Source organism: Ixodes scapularis, unplaced genomic scaffold (assembly GCF_016920785.2).
Source record: "Ixodes scapularis isolate PalLabHiFi unplaced genomic scaffold, ASM1692078v2 ptg001212l_1___fragment_4___debris__unscaffolded, whole genome shotgun sequence".
In the NCBI taxonomy this organism is placed as follows: domain Eukaryota; kingdom Metazoa; phylum Arthropoda; class Arachnida; order Ixodida; family Ixodidae; genus Ixodes; species Ixodes scapularis.
Genome location: NW_024610119.1, coordinates 156,317 through 177,096, shown reverse-complemented (window position 1 = coordinate 177,096; position 20,780 = coordinate 156,317). Strand labels below are relative to the sequence as shown.

The window sequence follows — 20,780 nt, the reverse complement described above, 5'->3', positions numbered from 1 at the left end:
CAAAACAGAGTTGAGCGGCGCATTCATTTCTTACAACTTTCTACATGATAGTGATCGAAACATCACGTGCAACCTATTTTCAACCATGAAGGGTTACTACATTTAACTCTTACGCTCTTATTAAAACGCCCAAATCTGTTTCTCGCTACCACCACTAGGGGATTCTTTTCGGCTTCTTTTTGGCCAAGAGAACATGCCAAGTCGACTTTCTGCGCCTGGTGCACGCCCTGGTTCTGCCCGCGCCTCCCATTGACCAAACTTTCTGTGTACACAGCTCTGGTTAGTATCCATCAATCCATCAGTTGAACACAAAGCGCGTGATTGGATACGAGTTCACGCCGAACGCTGACACTGCCCTCGTGTCCAAAACATGCTCATTGTGCGTGATCAAGCAATGGCCGACAGGTGTTGGGGCGGGTTTTTTAAATGGGTCCATTGGCGATCGTTACGGTTCGCAAATGCGATTTTATAAGCTCTATCTACGGTGCCAGGAAGCTCAGACGATCATTGTTTTGCTCTGCCGTGAACTGTTTCAATATTAGTGAGGTTTAGGGGACGGGTTTCGCGCATCCAATGCGGTACGATGGGCCCTCCAGTACCAACTGCCCATGTGCGAGTATTCTGCGGCCGCGCATGCGCAGTTTGTGCCGGAGGGATCATCGTACTATATCGGATGTGTAGAAACGGTTCCCTAAAACTCTCTATTATTAGACGACGGAAAACCGCGGCCCGCGATTTCAAATAGGCTTCAGACCACTGGCAAGAAAATATTTTCAATATCAAGGTGGCAAGAGTGACGTCACGTTGAAGAGTTTATTACATCGTTGCTCTAGTCAGAGTCTCACGCAAGAGGTCTGCTGCTTCACGGTGTCGAATGAACTCTTCATTATCCTCTACCTCTGCCCTGGCTCCGAAGGTGGAGACGATCGGCGACGCGTACATGGTGGTGGGCGGGCTGCCGGAGCGTGTCCGGGACCACGCCGAGCAGGTGGCCACCATGGCACTGGACCTGCTGCACCTGTGCGGAAAGTTCAAGATCCGGCACATGGCCAATGTGCCCCTCATGCTCAGAATCGGCCTGCACACCGGTCAGCCCCCTCTCTCATTTTTGCGCTAAAATAATCTTTTTCTTTTTTAAGGCTGCTTTTATGTTTGCACGTATTTCGCTTTTCCCTGGTGCAGCAAAGAAAGAAAACTTATGCGCACTTGGCCAGTACATTGTCACTGAAGTGGATCGTATACAATATGCTCCATTTTATTGATGCTGATGAAAGCGTAGCCGTCTGTCTTTTATATATTACAACAACAACAAAAATATGCCATTTCGCGCCGCATGGTAACATATGTGTAGTAGTCTTTGATCCACAGAGATCAGCTACTCTTTCAGATCGATCCTTCCTCAAACTTACTTTACGCACCACAAAAGAAGGATGCCTCGGAACTGGTGTGCAGACCGACATGCACTGGCCGCACTGCACACTGAAAAAACGAGTACCGTCTTAATTCTTTCAATAGGAAAGTTTTGCAAACTGTTACCGTATTCCGCGGTAACGGTTTGCAACCTATGCAGCGACGTAGTGCGTTATCCAAACTGACACGCCAACACCTTGTTCAAACATTATCCAAAATGACGTTCAACTCTTAATGACCTTCCTTTGCATTGATGATTTGTTTGCTAGTCATCACGGCGAGCTTTGAGTAAGGCAATTTTAATACGAAAGCATTATATGCCCCATTGCGCGAAAATCGGGCGTCGTCTGTGGCGTGGCCGAGTGAAGGTACCAAAAATGACAGACGGCGCAAAGAGTAAAAACGCGTCAAAAATGCTCGGAATGACGTCAATTTTTTCAGGTAGGTTCCTGTAAACAGAGTTAAATAGTGGCTTTAAAAATAAAATTTGGTACATTACGGTGTGGGTGGGAGTCAAACCCGGGTCTTCGGGGTGCGAGACGCAAACACTTTCCCGACGCCAGGGCGGCTCACGGTTCTGGCTTACTAAAGGTGTGCCTAGTGCGTGAGTCATTGGGCACATGACGGCGCAGCCAATGGGGAAGAGGTGGCGCCAGGTCTTGAGTGTATAAAAACATTTCATCAAAGGTACTGTAATGGTTTCGCACTCCCACACATAAGCAGTCTTAAGTGTATCTGCCGAATTCGTATTGTCTACCATGAACAACATTTGTGATTTTATCAAACGAATCTCGGAAACGCGTGCTGTGAGCACACGCAAAAACAGTTTACACCTTTAAGACTATAAATCAGGTTACCCTAGGGCTAGCATCCTTAGGATCAGGGATGGCCAGTATTTCAAATACAAGTATTTGAAAAACGTATTTCAAATACTTTGTGTATTTTGAATTTGTATTTAATTACAAATTGGGTAATGTATTTGACTTGTGTATTTAAATACTAAAACGTGGGTATTTCAAATACAATTGTAATTAAATACAATTTTGTGGGCGAAAATACATTCCTCAAATTTATTGTTACTGTCCACAGCAGGAAGAAAACTACGTTCTGCACCGAATGCAGTGTCTCTCAATCAAGCACAAGCGTTTAGTGACTTTGTAATTACGGTGCTGGTCCAGAGCAAGAATAGGGACGAAATCGACGTTCATAGGCAGACTGGCTAAATAAGTGCCTGTGACAACTCGTGATGCTTTCCAGCCTGATTTCCATCCATTATTTTTCCTGGAACATTCTAAATGCGCGGGTCGTCCAGATTTTCATAACTGGTGCGAGTTGCAACATTAAAAAATTTTCTAGCTAGTGCTGCGCGTCTTGGTCGTCCCGGTTCTTTATTGGTCTATATTAAAATGTAATCGACAAAACAATCTGCTTGAAGCTCTGTACTTTTTTCACCTATTACGTCCAAGCTTATTACATTTTTTTGTGATTATATTTCTATTACGTTACTAGAGCCCCGCAAACTAACTCCCGAGTGTGCGATGCAAAAGTAAAATGAGATACCAAGAAACCCGTTGCAGGTGCCCTGAAATCGCTGACGAAAATTTTGAGGAATGTATTTGGAAAAGTATTTGGAGGACACCACATACATTTGGTTGTATTTGTATCTTGTATTTAAATGCTTTTTTGGAAAATATAATTAGAATTGTACTTAAATACATTTCTGACGAAGTATTTTGTATTTGTATTTCGATACATATATCTGCATGTATTTTGCTCACCCCTGCTTAGGATATTACAGGAATACTTTTGGGATGTTGGTGAGCACTAAAAATAGGATGCTGGCGATCTTAGCAGCATTCAAGGCGTGGTATTTTACAAGCAACATGTTAAAAGCAGCAAGCAACACCTGCAGTATAGACGTGCAGATGAACAGGAAACACAGACGCAATGACCACGTATGGCATGGGAATAGCGACCCCGTTGACTGCTTTACCGCCCTGTATACTGGACAGTGCAGATACCCTAATTTGAAGAAAACCATCTCTGCAACTACGAAGAGTACATTACGTTCTTTGCTCTTGTAAATATTTCACGTAAAGCATAGTAAATATAAGTTTAATCATCTATCTACAAGTAGAACGCAATAATACAGGTCATAATTATCTGACCTAGTCGCTAAAACAAGCTGTTTGAAGTGTGTTTTAGGGCAGTTCTACGGTGCGGTGTTCTCGCCCAGGCCGTGGAACCCTTTTCCACACCACGTTTACACCCTTCAAAATAAAGGGTGTTTTTCAAAGCAGTACCTGTTTTTCACGCAAAATATGGGTACTACTACTCGGAATAAAACTACTGGAAAGGTAAACCCATGTGTGTGAGTCTCTGCAACACCATTTTTACATTTTTAGAGTACACGCGCTTGACCGCAGGGCACACATGACTGTCAATATAGTGATCTCTAAACTGGAAAGAGATAACCCTTGAGTCTTGCTCAGTCGCTCCCAATGCACACAGCACGACTCGAGCATACGAATGGCATTTTCGATATTATGCTATAAATTGCAGTCGCTCAACTAGGAATTCGTTCCCAGCGAAGAGCACAACGCTGAAGGCCGATTCTCTTGAAAGCAGGCCACTTTTGCAACCGGCAGGTCCTGTGGTGGCTGGAGTGGTTGGCCTGACGATGCCTCGCTACTGTCTGTTCGGGGACACCGTGAACACCGCCTCTCGGATGGAGTCGACGGGCCGAGGTAACCTCCTACTCTCGCTGCCCCGCACGCGAGAACTATTTATGGGAGGACACAAAGGTAATCCTCACTTAGAGTATCGACACTCGCCGATTGTCCTTTGGGCATCGACTTTTCCTTATACCTAGTGTACAACGGGTTCAATTTTCGATAGTGGGCGCCATCTAGCGGCTGCCGGGCCAATCATCCGAGTCCGCCATTGTATGGGCAGCGTACATTGAGCATGTATCGGACACAAGGGCTGTGTCAGCGTTCGACGAGGAGTCGGAAGACAAGGCCTGCACATGACGTCATCGTTAGTGAATTCCCGACCAGCCCAAAGCGGCAGGCGCGCTGAAGCTCAAGGAGAGCCGCCGCAAAAGCGCAAGTTGCGTCCGTCTTGGCGTCACCGTGTGCTAGCGTCGCGTTCCTTGTGAGACGCTGCAAGACGCCAGGCTAGGCGGCGCTGCGCAGAACCACTAGTCATGACGTATGAAAGGGAAAGGGGCCGGCCTTGTCATTTTGTTCATATTGGCTGATGTGTTATTCAGGGGCTCTAAAGAAGGCTGATGAGCGGCGTCTCCTTCCCAGCATACCGGATTCATATCAGCCGAACCACAGAGAGAAAGCTGAGGCAGGCTGGCGGCTACCATGTCAAGTACAGGGGCGAGATTGTGCTCAAGGTGAGTGTTATATTTAGACTAAACATGTATACGACTAGGGTTTTGCAAAAACAAAAATATATCCCCCAAAAGAGTGGCGCAAATTTAGCGCATTCATGCCTTGCAAAACTTAGCGGAAATAATTCCAAGATATATTTTGTCGGAAGCCTCAATCGTCACATGGAGTTCCGCGAGCTAGCGGAAGCTCGCAAGTAAATATTTTCCTCAGCTTAAACAACGCACATTCTTTGTCTCCCCACATCGTTGGCGCTTCCACTTTCTTGTATTTCACTTCAAAACGATATTGGCAGGCACCATTTGTCCTTTTAGTTTAGTTTCCAAATGAGCACTTTACACCACACAGGTAGTTCTAAAGGGGTACGGAAACAAAATGTTTGTACTTATTTCTTTGTTTAGACGTGGTCGATGATGTGCCGGCAACCCAGAAGGAGTAGTCTATAGACTAGTGTTTCTGGGCCGCCGGCAGAGAGGTAAAGAAAACTAACCTTAAAACGAATTAACAGATTTAAAAAGTGTGCCTGGTGGTGGTCTGCAAATCTCCGTTGGAATTTATTAAAAAGGATGCTTGGGCGAGTTGGGTATTCATAATGTAGGAAATAGCGCAAAGTAAACTCACACTGAAAATACACGCACACCAGAAAAATCTCCGTTGAAATGCCTTCATGTCATGAGTTTCGGGCAAGCAGCGCCAGTTCGCGGTAATATGGCTCGCTCGAGAAGTTACTTAGTCCTCAATGTGACTTGACGGAGAACGCTAACGTGTTTATTGGGCGCCATATTTGAGGACAATTTACTGGGCGCCATGTTTGAGGACAATATTTAGAGCGCCATGCCCAGAACGAGCTCACATTATTAGGCTGTTAAGACCGGCAATCTTGATGGTGCGGAATGCACGTTCCAAAAGAACTGTGGAAGCTCGCCGTCAGCACGCGCTCAACAATCGTAGACACAGTTATGGCCCCCAGTGAATACTCCCTATAGGAAGTATTCACTGGCAGCCATAGCTGTGTGCACGACTGCTCAGCGCGTGCTGATGGCGAGCTTCCACAGTTCTTTTGCAACGTGCATTCCGCACCCTCAGGATTGCCGGTCTTAGCAGCCTATTAATGTGGGCTCGTTCTGAGCACGCGCTCTCGACAGCACCCACAAATATGGCGCCCAGCGAATACTCCTTATACATTAAAGCTTCCACAATGATTCCGGAGCGCGCAGTTCACAGAATCAACATCAATGTTTTTTTTTGCAGGCGATAGGCACGAAGTCGATCTGGATATGAGGGGCCTCTGCAAGGCCAACCATAAAACTACCTTACCCCTAGGATGCGCTGTGAATAACGCACTCAAATATGGCACCCGTGAATACCTTATATACATACTTGCAAATGTCGCCATTGGTCTGTACTAATGGTTATTTCTTCTTGCTGGTTTCATTGAGCTACTACTACTTCTGCGTTATGAAACTAACACGGTTAACCGAACGCTCGTATCACATGAAATACCGTCATTGCCGTGAATGTCGTTACGGGCAAGCTATGTAAAAGCCATAGGGCGTACAGTCCTCGGATATTACTTCTAGGCGAGATTGTCACGCGTTGACGCCACTAAGCGGCAACGCTCGCCACTACAGTAACCTTGGCACTGCCGGACTATACTCTGTTTAAAGGGCAACTTCGCTCAATTCCCAAGATTTCGGGATAATGAGTGATTTCGAATTAAAACGCCCTAGTAAAAGACACTACGTCGTTTGCTTCGCGAAAAATGGGATACACATTTTTAAATATAATTTTAAACACGAGCGGAAATCGAAACTGAAACTTCGGCCCCGTCCGGCAACATTGGCCTCGGGCCGCCAAGTACACGGCCATCACGTGGTACGAGATGTCACGTGATCCTTGGCCCAACGACGGGCGGGATAAGGGCAGGCGTGCGGCAGGCGCGAGTGTCGTCTGCACCGCACTGTTCGCCGCGTTTTGGTGTCTACGGCATTCGACGACGTCTGCACAACTGCGGCGTAAGTCTGCGACTCCGCGCACGTTGTGTCCATAGTGTGGACGAAACTCCGAGAAGCAATAATCACAAACGGTGAGACGACGACGGTGGTTGTGACGCGGAAGACGGCGGTAACGGCGGGACCACGGCGGGCGGTTGGTCTGCTCCCAAGAAGCGCGCTGCACAGGCGCGTACGCCAATCACGTGGACACCGCTGAGCGCCGAGAGGAAACGTTGCTGACGTCATGCGCTACGCTCGATCGGAGAAGTAAAAACAAGCAAAAGGGGGCCATGGTGATGACGTTTAGCTCAATGTTGGCTCCGCCCATGCCGTAGCCTTGACTGCGCTCTTGGTTGCGCCTGAATTCGACCGCTCGAGTCAGCCGAGTTCGGCAACTTGGCGAGTTGCAAAGTTTGCCGGGCCGTTTAAGAAACATTTAGACAGAACTGCGTCGTAATATTTGACGTTTGGTCTTCCTAGGCGATACTGAAGAGGACTGCATTGTTTTTTTTCAAAACCAAAAATGAAGCGGAGTTGCGCTTTAAAGGGGCCATCAAACGAAGTTTGTGCTCGGATAAATGATTTTAAATTGGGACTTTACTAATCCCATATCGTTCAGTTGGCCAAAAGAAAAAGGTTAGAAAGTCAAAAGCCAGCTTTTCGGTACGAACATTTGAAAGTATAGCGGACTATTTTGTACCCTCTTTCCTTCGAAAGCTCTCCGCTTTTTCACTATGATACATCCGCGGTTCCCCAGGCGCATCAAGGACAAGTAGCCACGATCGCCGATCGTCGCTACGGGTCTGCGTATATTTCCGCGGGCAGATAATGCACATGAGGCGTATTTCTTAAGTAACGCGCACAACTATGCCTTTGATGGTTAGCATGACGCGCTTTGTGAAATCCAAGTTGGCTTTGCGCAGGGGCGGGGTCGTCAGCCAACCTACTGGCTTACTGGCAAGCAAGGGTTCAACAAAGCTCTTCCGTCTCCTCCTCGCGACGACGAGTAAGAAAACCTACTTTTTTTGCAAAAATGAGCGAAATTTGAAAGTTGTCACAGTGACACTTCCGCGTTCTATCTCCCAGAAAGCGACCGGTATTCAGCTGCCTTCTTTTTGCTCTCATGCTCTCAGTGGGAACAATCATGGGTAAGTCCTTATTTCGTATTTGATTTTACGTATCAAGTTGCATAGTTGTTGAACTGTATTAAAACTGCAAGTTTAGCTAGTTGGTTTTGATTCATAATGGGAATATACGCCAAAAACACGAGGAGAAGAAGGTGAGAGGCACACAAGATAGGGCGCCCTATCCGGTGTGGTACTGTTCTTCTTGTCCCTGTTTTTTTTTTTGGCTTATATCTCTAATATAGTTGTTTAAGGTTTACCGAAATGCTTGAAGCATGTAAACCAATTGAATAAATAATAAATTATTGAGATGACTACCCTTTAATTTGGGCTATCGTTTTGAGCCAAATAGGATGACTACAATTCCGTAAGCTTATATGGAGTGGTACTAAATGGCAACCAAGCGAAACTCCAGCAGTAAGTAGTGTTTTTATTTAGTGAAGTATACCTTAACTTTGTTTAAAATACATCAAATAGTGGCTCGGGGTATTGAAGAACATATTGTAGTGATCAGCCGGCGCGAGAAGAAGAGGAAGAGGACAAGCAGCACGAGACAGCTTTGGAAACGACGTTCGTCCCAGCTTCGCCACTCGGCCGCTTAACGCTTTTTAGATGTATATATGTATATATTAAATATTTATGTAGTCCACACGCTACATATTGGTGACCCGATCTAAACGACATCAGCCTCCTGCAAGCTGCCTATAATCAGCTGTGTTCTTGGTGAGCTACTCAACACATTCATTTTTTCACAATGGACGTTCGCAACGACGTGGATTCTTCTGATACGCCCACCGCGGTACAGGCGACGGCAGCCCCGATCAAGTTTCCAGAATTTTGGTCTTCGGATTCAGAACTATGGTTTCTAACTGCCGAGTCGATATTTCGCAAACATCGCATCACATCCTCTCTTACCAAGTTTGACTACGTGGTTGCCGCTCTTTCCCAGTCAACCGCAGCCATCGTCCGTGACATCTTGCGCTCTCCGCCTGAAGAACAGCCCTACGAGACGTTACGTACGGAACTCGTGCGGCGTACGACGGATTCTGAGCCTCGACGGATACAGCAGCTGCTTACAGCCGAAGAGTTGGGAGACAGAAAACCCACAGAACTTCTCCGACGAATGGAGCAACTTCTCGGTGATAAGGCAGGGACTATGGACACGTCAATCTTGCGAGAACTTTTTTTCCAACGTCTGCCGCAGCAAATTAGGCTCGTCCTGACCACTACCACCACGGAGTCCGTCACGACACTGGCTCGCATGGCAGACCAGATGATGGACGTCTACTCACCTGGAATATCATCCGTCCATTCACAGACGATCAACCCGACGTCACGCCTATCTGTGGCTGATCACAACGCCCAGCCACAAGCCCCGGATCTCCTGGCAGCCTATGTGCGCATGGAACAGAAGATCGACGACCTCAGCAGACAGTTTCGAAACATTCAACAACGACCCTCAAGATCATCGCGCAGTACCGAAGTCACTACTGCCAACCGTCGAGTAAATGTCGACAACCGAACCACCACCTCGTCGAGTGCCTCTACTCAGCAACAGCAGTGCTGGTATCACCTCCGTTATGGGAACGCTGCTCGCCAGTGCCGACAGCCATGTTCCTTTTCGGAAAACGGGATGGGCACTCGCTGAAGGCGGCAAACATCGAGAGCCCTACATCATCAAACCGCCTGTTTTACGTGACCGATCATTCAACCAAAGTTCGCTATTTAGTAGACACTGGCGCCGAAGTCAGTGTAGTCCCTCCTACATCAGAGGATCGCCGATATCGACAAGAAACTCCCCCGCTTCAAGCGGTGAATGGATCCACAATAAAAGCCTATGGAGAAAAGTCACTGACTTTGAACATCGGTCTCCAGCGGACATTTCGTTGGATCTTCATGATCGCTGACGTGAGGCAGGCCATCATCGGGGCGGACTTTTTAAGACGATTCGGTCTCACCGTCGATTTACGGCACTATCAACTCATCGATACCGAGACGCAACTTCGCGTCCAAGTGTTGGTATCCAAGACACCACCTCTGAGTCCTTTTCTTCCACGTGCGGAGACCGACTCAAAGTGGAAAAGCATCGCGGACGAGTTTCCCTCTGTGTTCGGGCCAAACACGGTTCAACGGTCGGTTGAACACAATATTACCCACCACATTAAGACAACAGGCCCTCCTGTCTTTGCACGCCCACGTCGCCTGCCACCAGAACGACTTCAGATTGCCAAACACGAGTTTGAGCATATGCTTGAACTCGGGTATGTGCGTCCATCTTCGAGTCCCTGGTCTTCAGCTCTACACATGGTGCCAAAGAAGGGGGGCGACTGGCGACCATGTGGGGATTATCGGGCCCTCAACCAAGCTACGGTTCCCGACCGTTACCCTATACCCCATCTTCAAGACTTTGGTGGATTACTTCAGGGTGCTACGATCTTCAGTAAAATAGACCTCGTCAAAGCATACCACCAGATTCCCATCGAACCCGAACACATTCCAAAGACTGCAGTCACAACTCCGTTCGGATTGTACGAGTTCGTGCGAATGCCTTTCGGCCTTCGCAACGCAGCTCAAACCTTCCAGCGGTTCATAGACCAAGTGCTGCGTGGGATGTCCTTCTGCTTCGCATATCTGGACGACATCCTGATTTTCAGCACCATGTCTGAAGAGCATGCCAGCCACCTCCGGCAACTGTTCACACGACTGGCAACATATGGCCTGGTTGTAAATGCGACGAAGTGCGAGTTCGGTGTCAAGGAGCTAGATTTTCTTAGACATCACGTAGATTCTCGGGTAATCCAACCGCTTCCTGACAAGGTGGCAGTAATTCGCAGTTTCCCCCAACCACCAACAGCAACAAAACTTCGAGAGTTTCTTGGACTCGTCAACTTTTATCGTCGGTTTATCCCTCACTGCGCCCATATGTCCCAACCGCTATACGACCTCCTCCAAAACCCAAAGATGAAGGCAACACCGCTGCAATGGACGCAGAAAGCGGAGGACGCCTTTAGAGCAGTGAGAGAGGCCATCGCAAATGTCACCATGTTGATGCACCCTAGAAGTGACGTGCCCATTTCTCTTATCGTCGACGCCTCAGACACCGCCGTCGGGGCTGTCCTCCAACAACTGGTTGGGAACACCTGGCATCCTCTCGCATTTTTTTCGAAGGGTTTAAGTGCCACTGAAGCTCGCTACAGCACATTTGGTCGAGAGCTCCTTGCTATTTACCTCGCCATACGACATTTTCGACACTTCATCGAGGGCCGCCAATTTTATGTTCTCACTGATCATAAACCTCTCACGTACGCACTAACATCAAACAGCGCGGCACATACGCCTCGAGAAGTACGACACCTTCTCTATATATCAGAATTTACTACTGATATTCGATTCGTGAAAGGTTCTGACAACACCGCAGCCGATGCACTTTCCAGGCTAGGTGTCAACCTCTGCATCTCCGACTGTCCCGAGATATCCTACACGGAACTTGCGGCAGCCCAACGAGAAGACACAGAACTCCAACGCCTACGAACATCATCTAAAACACTCACCTTCAGGGCATCCAGATGCATGGTTCTTCTGTCACTGTGGCCTGCGAAATGTACACTGGCCGTCCCCGCCCGTTTGTACCCCTAGAATTCCGTCGCAAGGTTTTTGAGGCTGTCCACTCACTGTCTCATCCCGGAATTCGTGCTACACAACGACTCGTGGGATCTCGGTTCGTTTGGCCACGCATGAATACAGAAGTGCGAGAGTGGACAAGAACATGCATCCAATGTCAACGAAGCAAGGTTCAACGCCATACTGTGACCCCGCTGACCGCCTTCAACCCTCCTGACGCGCGATTCATCCACATTCATGTCGATATTGTCGGCCCGCTTTTCCCATCGCACGACTGCCGTTACCTGTTGACCTGCGTTGACAGGTTTACTCGATGGCCAGAAGTGGCCCCCATGAAAGACATAACAGCACAGACTGTCGCCCGCACGCTCGTCGAAATGTGGATAAGCCGGTTTGGCGTACCCGAGACCATTACAACAGATCGCGGACGACAATTCGAATCGCTACTGTTTCAGAATCTGTCTCAGCTCTTGGGCACACACCACATACACACTACCGCCTACCATCCGATGTCCAACGGAATGGTCGAACGTTTCCACCGGCAATTGAAAGCGGCCATCAAAGCCCAAGATAAAACACTTTCGTGGACAGAGACCCTTCCCTTGGTTATGCTCGGCATTCGGACAGCGTTCAAGAGCGATCTGAACTGCACCGCAGCGGAGTTGGTGTATGGGACGTCCCTTCGCATCCCGGGAGAGTTCTTTCACAAAGCCAGCAATCCCGCAATTGCCAGCGCGGAAGATTATGTTCATCGGTTGCGGCTCCTGATGCAGGACTTGCGGCCTGTGCCTTCACGAGTTCCTTCCACACGGAGCACCTTTATCAGCACAGACCTCGCAAAGTGTAAACACGTTTTTCTTCGAAACGAAGGCGTCAAAACGCCACTCCAACCTCCGTATGAAGGTCCGTTCCCCGTTATACACAGAGATACAAAGACGTTCACGATCCTTGTTAAGAACAAAGAACAAGTCGTAGCTATCGACCGAGTCAAACCCGCCCACCTGGACTCAACCGCAACACCGCCTTTCCCACCTCCTTCTCATCCGACCTCGACCAGGCGTCCCCAGAAAAACTATGCGTGACACGGTTGCTCCTAGCGCTAAAAAGAAAACGCTTGGTCACTGCGCCTCCAAGCTAGGGGGGGGGGGGGGGATATTGTAGTGATCAGCCGGCGCGAGAAGAAGAGGAAGAGGACAAGCAGCACGAGACAGCTTTGGAAACGACGTTCGTCCCAGCTTCGCCACTCGGCCGCTTAACGCTTTTTAGATGTATATATGTATATATTAAATATTTATGTAGTCCACACGCTACAATATTATTTGCCTTTACGTGTGCTTCGGGAAGAATCATAATGTGGTATGTGTATTAGGACATATGGGGCATGCACATCAGCCGGCACACGTAGAACGTTGTCCAGATTGCCCGATTTTTCTGTCTGCTTTCAAGCGTATCGTCCGCAGAATCACGAGTTCGTAAAGGGCGCTAGAAAGCTCGGGCCACAGCGATCCTATTTGAATCTCGTGACGATGACGCAGTGTTTTAGTCACAGAAGTCCAGTCGGCGCGCTCCGTGAACTTTCGTTCCAACTTTGTGTTTGACAAGTGTTGTACCCCAGGAGTGGCAATAACGACCAACGCTGGCTGCGGTATCAGTTTTCTGACGCTGGTAATAATGGCAAGCTTGTCTTGGACAAGAATTCAAGTAATACACTACGTATTTTGCGCTGAGGTTTTAAAAGACGGCCGTAGTAGCGTCACATATTTCAAGGACGAATTGACAAAGTACAAAGTGATCAAAAACGTCGCATGCCTTTAGTTATTTTTAACCTAACCATGTGTGGATGCTAACGCTAAAGATGCCCGAGGCAAAACGGTGAATGCTGGACATCGGAAAAAGGTAAAAAATCTAAGACCTAGATCTGAAAACTCACGAAGTCCGACTGCGGCTTCACTGGGTGCCGTTTTACGTCCCAGATGAAAACGTCCGGAAGGCCTTAAAACACTCCGGTAAAGTCACCTGTATCTCCAGGGAGACCTGAATGACCGAAGCAATTGAGGGCATTGAATCCACCACAATGTAATCAACATCACACGCAGAAAAAAGGTATGACCATCGAAGTCATGCCTCATCAACTGAGATTCTTTGAAGACAGCTCATTAAGATTGCTGGACGAACCTTCTAGTGCCTTCAATGTCGGCGTACCACATGCACCAAGTTCAACCAGGTCGGGCATGAGAGTGAAGCCTGCGTGAGGACATACGCAAGAACTGTTAAAGCCGTCGTGGTGGTAGACGCGAACTTTAACATGGATGCCGAAGAGGCAGAGCGAGCAACTGAGGACGTCGCTTCCACTGGAAAAGATCAAGATGCTAACATTTTTACCGCCGCTTAATCTACAAATCAGCTGCAGGAAGCTGCGAATGTGCAGCAACCAGAAGAGTTTCCAAATGAGGGCGCAACCGACCCAGAGTTTCAGTGATTTTACGGGTTAACGTCAACAAGAACTCGAACAAGGACGAAGAGAGACATGTGGACATGGCCAGTCAACCAAGCGCCTAGTCGACGAGACTTTGGGAGTGATGATTGTAGCTTTAAACAACATTGGCTGTTGCTTGAAGTCACCAAGCGTAAAAGATACGCCGAAACACTTAGCATCCCTCCCGACGACTTGAGGAAAGAAGACTCTGAATGAAGACTTAAGGTTTAGGCTTCGTTTTGAACGTATTGCTTTACGGTGTTGAATTGCCGGTGTATAATAGTGTAAAAAAACTATGCCTTGAAAGTATTTTTCATCGTCACGTTTAACGCAAGGGCCTAAGTTGAAGGAAAACAGTGTCAATTGCTTTGATTATAGTCTGACTAAGAATACGACACTATGGCTGTTCAGAAAACCAAAATATCTGAAGAAAAGCAAGCTGCTCGAGCCTTCAAGTCATTTTGTTTTGTGTGCGAAATATATGTTTCTCACGCAGTCGGCCCGCCCGAGGAATTTTGCTCACCGGAGATACGCTCATCGAAAAAAATAAAAGCTGACCGCAAAACCCTAGGATTCGGAGAGATGCTCACCAGCTTTTTCGCACAGGCAGATAAAAGCTTACTTTTGTACCTGTGAAGCGATTCAATGGAATTTCTTCAGAGCTAGCGAGCTCCGTGATCCGTTGGGAATGTCCTCGCGCAAACCTAGGCAAATGTTTCCAGACGATTGACTCTGGGATTCAATTTGTTTTGCCTGGCTAAATCCTAAAACAAGCACAATTATTTATTCGCATCTTTTCATTGCTCATACTGTGATCAAAAGTTTAAAAAACACCTCATGTCACATTATCCTCTTAATACACTATAGTCGGTTACAAGTTAAGAAGGTAGGCGAAGCTCCTCCCACAAGCGTGATGCGCCGGTTTTAAATCCCTCCGCAGTCAAAAGAAGAAACGCTCCTTGTTCCGCTTCAATGTATAGATATTGGCTACAGAGTGATGCCAACTTGTCTCCGATCCCACTTTTTAAGAAAGCGACCTTTGTATTCATCGAAGGGAGAACCGAGCCCTTGAAATCAGCCTTTGTATCCATCGGAGGTGGTTAACCTAATCCCGGAAAGTCGTATTTGTTTCCATCGGAGGGGAAAAACTCTAACCTCTCTCTCGTGGCTTCCACAATGCTAAGTCAAAGTCGAAAGATAAAGCAAATATGTACAGAAAGGCAAGACCCTTCTCGCACGTCTGCCGCGACGTACACGGAAACGTTGGGGCGCTATTGGATGCGGAGGTGGCGGAGGGATATATGATCCACTTTCAGGGGCATTGCCGCTACCTTCTTGACTTGTAACCTATTATAGTCAACATTGCATAATCTGCGTCAACATCTGCATACTTTATCACTTATTTAAGAATTGTCCTGAATCCTAACCTCTTCCAATCGTCCATTAAATTAATCGCATATAGCGCCTCTATTCGGCTACGTCAAAATTGGACATGCAAACAGTTACAACAAGCAAACAAAAACTTGCGTACTATTGAAGTGAGGACTGCAGCATCGTACGGCGTCCGGTCGTGTGTCACTACTGCGTAGTGCACGTTAAAGACCCCAGGCTTCCGGTTTGTACTGCATTGGCTAAATTTATCACCTTCAGCTGGGAGACAAGTCGCCCGTTGGAACAGACTAATTTCTAGGCTGTATACGCACTCCTCAATTTTTTTATGGCTACAGCACAGAGCCTTACTTCGAAATGTGTAACATCTGCTCTCTCCAGAGGCGCCTGTTACCTAGGTATTACTACCGTTTTAAAATTCTAGCGACCACCTTGCTTGGAAGAAGTGTTTCAAGGCGTTCATGTTTTTTGCATTGTGCTTTTATAAAAAGTACATGTACGCTGATCCGGGTTGGTCTAGATACTGTTCAGCTTTCTTCCGGACCTGCAAAAACGTCTGTAAGTCTCTTCTAACGAGCTTCTCTCTGGTCAGCTAGTCTCCGGGATTCGCCAGTGTTGGTATGTGTAAAAATGCCTTGTATCGATTCATGGGTGTAATCTCTCCCTTAGAGTTTATTTACAATCAAGTTGTTAATATTTTTTACAATGTCATTTACTAAATTGTACGTCCATTTAAAGTTTGCAAGTAATTAAAAAAATCAGTAGCAAATGTTTCTCAAAACTGCACACATATATCACTGCGCCAGACAATCATTTCCACTCGTTATCTTGATCTTACAAATGAACTGTTTTCAACATGGCAGCTAGCCTAGCAATAAGGATGTTGGCGACGCCGACTTCTCGAAGCAATTTTTCTGCCCTTTACCTACTGTGTGTATGCCGGTAACATGTGCCGTCATTAGCATTTGCTCGGGGCAGCTTCTGTAGGGTGACAGAAAAATGTGGGCATCATCACCACTGAAGTGTTCAGCTTAGACTGCATGCGATATGCGGACTTACTATAGTTTCATAGGACGTAATCTGCATCTCGAACAGCTGACTTCAGAGTTACTAAATAAAGGTGACGTACCGAACACCATGTCTTGAGGGCGTCTTTTGTGCGTTTGTGTGTGTGTATATGTGTATATGAGTAATTTTGTGTGTGTGTTTGTGTGAGAGAAAAAGAAAGAAAAAAGTGTGAGTGTAAGGGAGAGAGAGAGGGGAAGAAGAGGGATGTCCTTGCCAAGTCTTGCTGTCGCCATGAGTCGCACGGTAAGCAATAATTGAAAGGGACGCTCAAGCTGGTGTCTCCACTCACACCTTCGAGAAAGTTAGTTTTTGCGTGCTACATCACGCAGGACTCGTTGCTACCCCGTGCTGACGTCGTTTACTGCCTAATTGCAATACATTATTATGTGCACATGGAACAACTTCTGCAATTAAGTTGTAACACGTTGTGCCTTTTTGTTTACCGTCGGCGTGCCGGATACGTGTGAGGAGACTATCCGAAGCATAGAAATCATCGTTTTCATTTACACTCATTGAGTACGCAGATGATTCTAACACAGCACGAGAATCCAAAGGTCAGTTACTTATGAAAATTAACTCGGGTTCGCTTACTATTAGTGGTGGGACATTCGCAATAAGAAACGCAAGGTATATTTACGGTCGCGCATTTAGGTTGTTGAGGAAGGGGACAAAGAGAGTTGTTTTCTGAAAGCATAGCCTTGTGTATTCATAACAGATTGAAAACAGTTGTTTCTGATTATATGGAGAAGCTCGTGGAGGAGACAGATATTGAACGCTCAACCTGCTTTTTTTTTTTTTTTCATGTAAGTTGAGCGTTCGTGCATCAGTTCAGGGGTTTTGGCGCCAAACCTGGCCGAAAGTAACTAAATATAATCAGATACATCAAAGGTGTTCTTAAAGAAGACCGTAATTTAAGCTCGAAACCACTTTGTCATTATTAAGGTGGCTTATTCCATATTGACACGGCTGCGCAAAGGTACCTTTAGCTTAGGTTCGTTAGCTGAAGGTACTTGTAGTAAACGGCGTTCTTAAACACACGATAAATAAATGGAGCACTTTAAGTTGATGTCGATTGCATTCCTGCTAAACCACAAGAGGGGTACATGATAAACAATTATTCCTCGAAATCGGTTTGACCCGCAGTTTTTGATAATTGTGTGTGAAATATTACATCTAAACTTAAATATAATTTGTGTTCGCTGTTGCGGCACTTTATTTTTTTCTAAGTCTAAGGGCGCACCTAAATGAGGATTGCTTTAAAACGCCCGACCCTTCTGGCCACACTGGCCCTAAATCATCTGCGTTTACGACTTTCCATTGCGAGGTGGGCGACCTCTTTCGGTTTAGCAGATTCATTCTTGTTCTCACTGAAGTACCTAAATAGTGCCCTGCAGAAACGAACCACGTCGGCGTTTCACGGTTGCACCAGTCACGACATCGTAAAGGATGGACGACGACGAGGATAAAAAGTCCTGGGCGGGAGAGTCGGACGACTCGTCTACAACCTCGAAAAAGAGCTCGCAGTGGTCAATCGCGTTCGGGTTCGTAGCAGACATTGTTTTCCACGTGCCGCCGCTGCAACCCGCAAGCTGGAGTATGCGTTCCTCGTTAATGTATTATTTCATCACATTTTTGTTCACAATCAATTAATAATTTGCTACTTATATATATATTCAATTTATTATAATGCATTAAAATATATACATATCTGTGATTTTTATTTTGAGTTCGTGGGTCTGAGGCTACTCCCTGTAGCTGTAAAGGGAGCTTGGCAAGCTCTGTTTAACACAGGACCTTTCATCGCGAAAGGGACCTTTATGCGCCGTGTGATTACAATCTCCAGCTCCCCTTACTACAGTACCTGTGCCAAAGGTACCCTTACGCTGCCGTGTGAATTGGGTATTAGTACCATTGCTTTAGAGGTTTTGTGCTACAAAAGGCATATTTGTAAAACGAAATTAAGCGAAAGTGACATAAAACAGCAACACATCCGCGTGAACGTTGAAACCGAAACCAATCAAACTGAAGCAGCCTAATATTGGCGAATGCGTTTGCGCCCTCTGTCCTCCGCTCAGGCAACTACTGAGTTTAAAAGGTATTTATTATTAGTAGCATATATCAAGAAGGATCAACAAACATGTGGCTGCTTTTTATCTTCTTCTACGTACCGATATCACAAAAAATATTAATCCATTGCAAAAGAACTGAAAAAAGCACCTTTTAAATGCTCTGCTATCTCCGAGGAGAGACATAACAATGGATAAGTCGGTACCTGAATAAACATCATAGCCCAGGTTCTAAAATCATGAGCACCGCCTGCCTACTATTCTTTCTTTTTTTTTCACATTTCGGTTGCTAGGTTGCTTTAGTTCTCGCTACGGGCTAAGATAGGCGATAGCACCCTATTGCTCTCCCTGGTGTTTTTTGCTGTTTTTTGCGCCACCTGGCGTCTTTTGTTAAAGTGTTGTGAATACCCAGCATCTCGCTGTGCTCACATGCAATTCCCATGATCTAAGTCTGAAACGTTTCACTGCTTAGATATTTAATCAGGCGTCATTATTAGATTTCCCACTGTTTAGTGAGGCAATTCAGAAAAAGCTTATTTTCGTTATCAGCAAGGATACTCTGCAGTATCACGGATTGTCAACATGGCGAGCTTATACCCTGCGTTTATCGAGCGCGGACGGTCTCCATCGCAGTTTCAAAGACGAGGAGATCTTCAAGTCCATGGGTCGGAAAAAGGCCGACGATTTCCTGGACGCTCCGCCCTCCCCGCTGTCCCCATACGCCAACAAGCTTTGCGACGAGAGCATGGACTGCCCAGGGGCGTCCACGTCCACTGCCGAGATCCACAGCGGCTACAACCCGGCTGGCCGAGCGTCCATCGCGTCTTCGATCGAACCCTACCTCCCGGATAACCTCAGTCCGTGCCCGAGCCCCGTCAGTCCGTCCCGGTCCTGGGGCATGTCTTGTCCTGGCGAATCCTGGGCAAACAAGACCCGCCAGAGGGCATCAACCGACGTGACGTCCGCTTCGACGGCCGCTGCGACGGGAGGGGTGCTGCGGAAGAGCAACCGCGTCTCTGACAAGAACTCCGCCCCCGTTGTGCAGCCGTCCTGGTCAGAAGGGAGCGAGATGTCGGACGTTGAACGCCGCAAAGGATCGTCAGACCTGGGCGAACTGCGGTCGTGGCCAGCCACCAGGAGTCCTTCGCCGACGCCGCTCTCTCTGCAGCACAGTTGCAGTTCGCTCAAGCAGCTTTCGTCGCCCAGTGACGTGGAAGCCCTCTGACTCGCACCCTGTTAGACCGAGTCTGCACCGTCGTTTTTTGCCCGGGTCGAAGTAGACCAAAAAACAGAAGCAAACGACACCGAAAAACACGTCAAGCATGCACGCGATGGTGCCTTTGGTAGGCTTGCAGGACCTCTTTGCTCGTGAAGTAAGCACGAGTGACCGCAAGCCTGCCAAAGAAAGCTTGGCGTGCATGCCGCACGCGTTTGAGGCTTGTCGTTGTCGGCTGTTTCTGTTGGTCGCTCTAGTGGGGCTCGGGCATTGGGTAACAACTCATCTGTGCGCATCGCAGACTTCGTCTTTAATGTGTGTGCTTGATGAACTCTGATTCGCTCGAACTCTTGAGAGGAGTGCGGGGCGTTATTTCATTTATGTGTGTTGTATTAGGTGCAGTGCCTGATTCTGTGTTTTCGTACCACACGTAGGAACTTCACTCATGACACCCATCGTTCATAGCTAGCCGAGTGTTTTGTAAGTTATCCTTGTTGGAAGACATTTTCACGCGAGCTCTCCAAGAAAATAAGAAGTACATCACGGTAGTTTTAATAAACCACGAGAACACACGCTACAGAAAGCTTGATCAATTCACATTCGCAACCGCGAAAGAGTTTAAAAGCGCTACCGGTGCAGCTACAAGTTCCGGAGACGGAGGTGTAACGCTTAGTACTCTCGTTTGTGGAGATTTCTTTAAGGCGCCGCTGCTGGCTCGTATTTATAACAAATGTTTTGGTTTTTTATTCCACTTTGTTTGACTGGTATAATCATCGTGCTCCTTTTTCAACTTGCATTTTGGTGTCAACAAGGATGCTGCGAATCTGACTACGCCCATTAAGGAAGATAAAACGCAAAAAGAGTGAAAATAGAATGGCATAGAGTAAAGCATTTACGCCTCTATTACGATCAGGTGACAGCTCTACTGTTCAAACGTGAGCTAAATAAGGCCTACGACGGCAACCAAATAAGATTCTTTTTCCGCGTGTTACAAACTCTCTGTTTCTGGATGAAA

At 47.1% G+C, this 20,780-nt stretch overlaps 1 protein-coding gene across 1 annotated transcript in view; it reads left to right on the top strand.

Annotated features, from left to right (window-relative positions):
- LOC8040017 (retinal guanylyl cyclase 1) overlaps positions 1 to 19,774 on the top strand; it is a 63,943-nt gene extending 44,169 nt beyond the window's left edge. Inside the window, exons 6-11 of the mRNA XM_042288182.1 lie at positions 917 to 1,088; positions 4,059 to 4,157; positions 4,725 to 4,816; positions 7,729 to 7,811; positions 7,939 to 7,953; positions 19,183 to 19,774. Of these exons, the coding sequence (XP_042144116.1) occupies positions 917 to 1,088; positions 4,059 to 4,157; positions 4,725 to 4,816; positions 7,729 to 7,811; positions 7,939 to 7,953; positions 19,183 to 19,774 (1,053 nt within the window). The remainder of the gene's footprint in view (positions 1 to 916; positions 1,089 to 4,058; positions 4,158 to 4,724; positions 4,817 to 7,728; positions 7,812 to 7,938; positions 7,954 to 19,182) is intronic.
- The last annotated feature ends 1,006 nt before the right edge of the window (positions 19,775 to 20,780 follow it).